Raw genomic sequence first — 7,100 nt, 5'->3', positions numbered from 1 at the left:
ATGGAAGGCGGAAAGCAGTCAATTGACTCCAATTAAAAGAAATGATAGAACTACTTGCACTACAACAAAACCAACGATTTGCACCAGATTTAGCGCCAGATTTTAGTGCAAGTTTTTTGTAATTGTGATGAGCAACCTGGCGCTAAATCTGGCTCTATTGTACAATTTTTAAAGCGTCCTTTTTTGCACTTGATTTTACATCCTTTTTCACGCTAGATTTTGCATCATTTTTTACACCAAACTATGCATCATCTTTTGCATCAAATTTTGAACCAATATTTGCATCTTATTTTATGACAGGTTTTGCTTCTAGTTTTGTGTCATTTTTTGCATCTATTTTTCATTCTCTTTTGCTTCCTATTTTTTTTTCCAGGGGAAAAAATGGTAACCTTTTATTTAAAAAATGAAAAGTTACACTAGCAGATGCATTGAAGCATTTCCATAAGCTGCCCATTTGGGCTCGAGTGCTTTCGCACCCCACGCAACGTTAACAGGCTAACGTTCATAAAGAAGAAGAAGAAAGGAGAAGAGAGAAGGGGGAAAGGGGCAAAAAAACTGATTTCCGGCAGTGAGTAAAAAACTCACGCTTCAAGTTTTTCTCCCCTTTTTCTTTTCGACCTTGCGCCACTCTCCTTGAGTGGGCTCGATCGAAGCTATGACTAACTATGTTTCTGCTTTTGGCGAGGCTGTTTCCTTGTCTGAGTCTGAAGTATCTGAGTGGTGATGCCGTTTGATCCCTTTTGCTTCCTATTTTGTGTCATTCTTTGCTTCCATTTTTGTGCCATCATTCGCATCAAGTCTACACTGTATTTTGAATCCAATTTAACGTCTTTTTATGCATCCATTTTGTGTCAGTTTTTGCATCTAGTCTTACGCCAGATTTTGTATCTAGGCTTACACTAGTTTTTGCTTCTATTTTTGCACCAGCTTTGGTGCCTATCTTTGCACCATCTGTTGAATTTTATTTAGCACCAAATTTTGCATCCATTTTTGTGCCCATTTTTGCATCTTTTTTTGGACCATTTTTTACATCCACATTTACGTTTGATTTGTCTCCATTTTTCCCATCTCATTTTGCACCATATTTTGCGTCATTTGTTTCATCCAATTTTGCATCATTTTTAACACCATCTCTTGCATCTAATGTTACATCATTTTGAGCATCCAAATTTTCATTTATATTTGCATCTTATGTTGAGTCATGTGTTGTGTCCACCTTTGCATCTTATTTTGTGTCTAATGGTACATTCAATTTAGAGCCATTTTTTACGTCTACTTTTGTATTTGTTTTTGCACCAAGTTTTGCATCCAATTTTAAGCTATTTTATGCCCCTTTTTGCACCATTTTTTTGTGTCTACTTGTGTCCAATGTTGCACCATTATTTACACCGACTTTTTCATCCAATTTTGCATTTTTTTGGTGTCTAGTTTTACATCGTTTTCACCATCCAAATTTGCATCTTTTTTTGCCTCATTTTGTGTCCACATTTGCATATAATTTTGTGTCTGAGTTCGAGCCTAAATTTGCATGTGATTAGGAGTCATTTTTTACATCCAATATGGCATCCTTGGTTTCACCTTTTTTCAGCCCCATTTTGCATCTTGTTTTATGTCTTTTCTTACATCTTTTTTTTTTCCTTTTTTGCACCCAAGTTTGCATCCCAAATTTACACCATTTTTTCATCATCATTTGGCATATTAATTTGTAACGTTTTTTGCTTCTTTTTAACGCTCAACTTTGCATCTTATTTTACATCTAGTTGTTGTCTTTTTTTGCATCTAATTTGGTGCCCATTTATGTGTCCTTGTTTTTTCCCAATTTGATATCCTTTTGTATGCCATGTTTTGTTCCCTTCTTTATGTCAACTACTGCACACTTTTTCACTTCTAATTTAAAACACTTTGTATGTCAATTGTTTGCATTTTGTATTAATTCCTAGTTTAACATCAATTTACTTTCAATTTTACATCCATGGTTACATCCGCATTTGACTTCTTATATAGAGTATATTTTTCTTTACATATATGACCCCCTTTATAGATTCATAGTGAAATATATGATAGTTTCTAAATATCATTAAAGCAGATATCACAATTCAAAATCATTTGTAAAGAAATTTAAGAGAAATTGACAACATCCATCCAAAAAAATAACAATGTGTCATTAACAATTTTCAAAACATGTATAAAATAGCAACATAATACTAATAAAATCAGTATTATTTTTAATCAAAACAAGTAAAATTCAAATATGATTAACAAATCAAAATATTTCATAAATATCGTTATTCTACGATAAATTAACAACATACATAAATCAAACTCATCGTATGATTACAAAATAAAAATGTCTCATTGATATAGGGTAAATTCACAACACCCATCTAAACATAACAATGTCATTCTACACAATAATTTCTTCATAAAAAACAATGCATGTGCATGCCTAGCTACCACCACCAAGATCATCCTCATGATCATCTTGACCATCCTCATTACTCTGATCCACATCATCACCAACACCGCAACTATCATCATCATCTCCTCCTTCACCACCATCATCCTCATCCTCATCCTCATCATCTCCTGATATATGTTGAACATAATTTGGATCATCGTCTTGGCAATCATTACCTATAGCATTCTGACAAAAAAAATCAATATTACATGTTAGTATTAATTACATAACACAACACATGTTTTTGTTATACAATGTTAACCATAAAATGAGGTAAGATATAATATCTAATAGTACTAAAAAATAAAATGAAAATATGGTTTAAAATTATATTGGAAATCCAACTAAGATTACATACCATAGAGTCCATCCAAACAACAAATTCAACCCATCTCTTTTGCTGCAGAACCTCCTTTTCCAAATGATTTGGAGGTCTTCCATATTTTAGTTCCTATCAATCAGTAAATAGGGAGAAATTAGACAATAATGACTTTCTTCTAGTACAAAATTTATTAAAAAAATATCACATGTTTAATATACTTACAAAGGTTGTTATCAGTGCTTTTAAACCTTTCTGGCCACTACGATGAGTGACTTTTGTCTTGGTTAACCTCGCCTTGGATGCCTTGTCCTTAAACATAAACCAATTCAATTTATTTTCACACAAATACATGTCTAAGATACTTATAAGTATTAATACATTCTAAATAATGTTTAATGAAAAATTCAATACCTGAATGCTCTCATTGCTGGCTTTTCTTTATGCATCCAACTTCTCATATGATTTTACAAGTTCTTTCCATACTTTAAAAGGTATGTCAATAGGTCTTTGTTTCAGTCTTTGATCTTGAGGCATTTTTTTAATTTTTCTTGTTTGGTTAAAAATTTTGGTTAAAAAAAACTGAACAAGTAATTCACATCAATGGCATGGGGACTCTATGGATATGTGTAAAAAAATGGCTATAAAGAAAAAATCCAAAAAACATATGAGCTCTCCCTTTGATGGTCACTTGGGGCATATGGCTGGAAAGGAACAACTCCATTTTCGAAAATCAAGGACAATCCTTTCTCAAAGTCCTTCCTAATATTTGCTCCAAATGTCTTAAAATGAAAAACAAAATTCAAACGTCATCCTTAAACATCTCCCTTAAATATAACATTGGACCATAAATTCTTCACTTTTATTGTTATCGGCTCTGGAATGATTTTTCTATATGCAATTATATAATGAAATATGTGTGCACTAATGAAAAAACATTGAGTTTCATTTTTCATAATCACAAACAATGAAAAAAGAATCACACGTAACTAGCATCATTTTGGAAATTTTATATTTATTAAAAATCTTTAACATGTTTTCCTCCCATATCTCATAAAAAGGTGTGAAATTTTTTATATACTCTACAATAAGCACTACAACAAAACCAGCGATTTGGAGGTTTTACACTAAGTTTTTCAACATTGAGCTTACTAGGGCTTGCACCACCGGGGTTATTAGTAAGAATCTCATGAGGTTTGCATAGCCATGATTATTAGAATCAAAATAGTAGGATTTGCACTAAAAAACAGTTCATAGAGCTTTCCTGCTGGGGAGAAAATCACAAGTTCAACTTCTGCAGTGCAGATCACCGAGAGCTCGTAAGCTTTCTTCAGCAATCCACCTACGTTTGGAAAATGTAGCCTGCCTGCTGGCGATGTTCTCAATCCTCTTCCTCTGCATCTTTCCCCTCACTATTCTTGTATGTCCTCTTTCGTTTTTCCCTCCAAACAAACCCTCTCAAATTGAGAAAGCAGAACAACTCACTCGATGAGAATCCGAATCCAATTATCGCTTCTAACAATAACCCAATACGATACCAGAAGTGATTACACAAAACCTCATTGACTCTTCATTTGTTTGGAAAAGAGCCAAGCATATACTTCTAACGAGGGTTTCCGTCTCAAGTCTGGCTCGCAGGACGTCGCTTAGTCAATTGCAAGAAAAGTTTTCCACCTGCCTGTCACATATGGTTTGTCACACTATATATTAAAATAAGGTGATCATACTAACAATAAGGTTGTATAGTTTAAAAGGAGGGCTCTCCTGACTGCATTTGGTTGGTTTATAGAAAAGATTGTTCGAATGTGTAATGTGAATGCTCTGCTAACTGTTTTTTAAGCATTTGGAAGTATTAAAACCCCCTAGGATAATTAATGTAAGACCTGTTAATTAATGTGTAAAGATGGCTATTGTCCTTGGGCTACCTTAGCTGTTCGTGTTTAGTGATCTGTGGTATTATGACTCCTCAAGTCACTATTAAACCATGAGAACCATGCCCAGGCAGACTAGTGTGACATTGTGGATGAGAACCAAAACTAGACTCCTATAACCTCCTTTTTCATCCTTTAAATTGCAGAATTAACTGATTGTTCTAGTAATCGTTCTTGAGCACCTGAAGATGTGCACCCTAAATAATAAGAATAATACCCTGTAACATATGAATAGTCCATCCTGTGCATGTAGGATATGCACATGAGGTCCAATAAAATCACTAACCAGAATACCAGGTGTTATTAAAGCCTCTACAGGTTGATATATATGAATGTTACAGTGTGCAGGAGTATGATTCAATTCCATACGAAAATAAAAAACATCTGATAGGATTTCCTTATACCTCATAGGCAAACAACCATTGTCCCTTCTATAGATGAGCAGAATAAGTGCTTGGTTCTCTACACTAAATAAAGACAAAGTATAGTACTTATTGCTGACAAAATAGGATTTAAATCGCGGTTCAATTGCTTGACATTCAGCTGGTCACAGAATTGTAGAGTGCATAATCATAAGTGATGTTGCGAGCCTCATTTCTCAAAGTCTAAGGGTCTTGCAAGCCATAATCACAGCCATGTATGGCATATCTTGTGATTATGGCATTTTATGAGGTCAATTCTTGTGAAGACATTTCAGTTTATAATAAATTTTGAACCTCAACAGAGTTTTGGCAAGACCCGGCTGAGCTAGGACATCAACAACACAGCTGATATGAATGACATAATCTAGCCTCAAGAGGGAGCCTCTTTTGTTTCATCACTCTAACAATCTATGAAGTGGTGGAAAGCATAACAACTTCCCCTTGAATATGACACCTAAACTGAGTACAAATCCTAAATGATGCAGCCCTTGGTGCATGTCTCTCAAAGTATCGATATTTCAAATGTTGAAAGCTCTTGTGCCCATTTGATATGCACTCGATTGCAGTTCCCCTGAAGAAAGAATCTTATAAAGGTGAGGCCATGGCCAATATGTTAGCCATATCCATTGGAGCTGCCATTGCTTGACAACTTTAGTGTGATCAGTCCCACCATGATTCACATGGGCTTCTACTCAACACTGGCTGTTGCTATTGTAAGAGTCTTCAAGCTCGTTGAACCCATAGTATTGATAAGTGTATTCTTTGGGTCTCTGGTTTTCAAATTCTGCCTATGTTTTCCTCTCAGTATCATTATTTCAAATGCTAAAAGCTCTAATTCCCATTGTTGTGTATTTGATTGTGGTTTCCCTGAAGAAAGAAGCTTATAAAGGTGAGCCCAAGGCCAATATGTTGGCCATATCCATTGGAGTTACTATTTCAGCTTATGGGGAGGCCAAGATGAATGCATGGGAGGTGATTCTCCAGTTAAGTGCAGTTGCATGTGAGACTACCCAATTGGTTCTCATACAAATTCCACGAACATCAAAAGGGATTAAGTTGAATCCCATCACATATTTGTTGCTCCTTGTTGCCTTGTTTTTCTCAGCACCCCCTGGGCCTTAGTAGAATACCCATTTCTGATAATCAGGGTCTCTTCCTTTGATTTGGATTACATGACATTTCTGCTTGTGCCTTGGCTCTTAATCTTGCAGTGTTTCTTCTGATAGGAAAGACTTCAGCCTTGACTATGAATGTTGCTGGTCTTGTCAAGGACTGGCTGCTCATAACATAATCTTTGTCTGTAATAAATGAAAAGGTTACAGTCATAAACTTGAGTGGGTGTGGACTGGCTTTTCTGGCTGTCTATTACTATAATCATTTGAAACTTCAAGCTCTCAAGTCCAATGACAACCAACCAAAGTACCTCAGCAGTGCAACTGATGCCAATAATGAAGGAGAAGGTTTGATAATGATGAGTGGGAGATTCTCAATCAGAGATTCAGAACCAGTAGAGAAAAATCAAACTCAAGCTTCAGGATTAGGTATTTAGATCATTAATATTGTCTTGTGCTAGAGATTACTATTCTTGGATTGGCTCCTCTATGCCCAGATCTATTTGCAGGGAACAGGCCAGTCATTCACAGTGAATAAGATAATGACAAGATTAGTGTATAATGATGGACAGGATGGTGCCATGGTGCCAACCTAAATCTCAAGTAAGGAGACATCTGTTCATCAATTTGTCAAGAAGCATGGCCTACAATTCAATTTCTCTAAGCCTATCACTTCTTCCACCTGTCAAATAAATTGTTTCCTGTTTGTTTAGTTGACTATGGTTCTAATAAATATACTATTGTTTGATGTAAAAAGACAAAACAAAACAAAAAATATGGAAAGTTGTGACCCCATTTTCTAACTACGAATTGAAATCGGATTACCATAGTGACCACCTCTGCTTATTGGAATAAAAA

General features: G+C 35.1%; 1 protein-coding gene across 1 annotated transcript; it reads right to left on the bottom strand.

Annotated features, from left to right (window-relative positions):
* Positions 1 to 2,315: 2,315 nt before the first annotated feature.
* On the bottom strand, positions 2,316 to 4,077 carry LOC149211834 (uncharacterized). The gene is made up of 3 exons (XM_089390483.1): positions 3,003 to 4,077; positions 2,817 to 2,909; positions 2,316 to 2,644 (listed from the first exon to the last, which is right to left on the bottom strand). Exons 1-3 carry the CDS (start codon positions 3,129 to 3,131, stop codon positions 2,447 to 2,449), a joined length of 420 nt encoding a protein of 139 aa, XP_089246609.1. The 5' UTR covers positions 3,132 to 4,077; the 3' UTR covers positions 2,316 to 2,446.
* Between the last annotated feature and the right edge of the window lie 3,023 nt (positions 4,078 to 7,100).

Source organism: Pinus tabuliformis, chromosome 1_1 (assembly GCF_031772625.1).
Source record: "Pinus tabuliformis cultivar Carrire ecotype Pingquan chromosome 1_1, CPIR1, whole genome shotgun sequence".
Taxonomy (NCBI): Eukaryota; Viridiplantae; Streptophyta; class Pinopsida; order Pinales; family Pinaceae; genus Pinus; species Pinus tabuliformis.
The sequence above is the reverse complement of the archived record's forward strand: the minus strand, read 5'-3'. Positions and strand labels throughout refer to the sequence as shown.

Coding starts and splice junctions, on each gene's coding strand:
- LOC149211834 (XM_089390483.1), bottom strand. CDS start 3,131: ATGTATTTGTGTGAAAATAAATTGAATTGGTTTATGTTTAAGGACAAG. Junction 2,910..3,002: donor AAGCACTGATAACAACCTTT/GTAAGTATATTA, acceptor ACTGATTGATAG/GAACTAAAATATGGAAGACC. Junction 2,645..2,816: donor TTGTTTGGATGGACTCTATG/GTATGTAATCTT, acceptor TTTTTTTGTCAG/AATGCTATAGGTAATGATTG.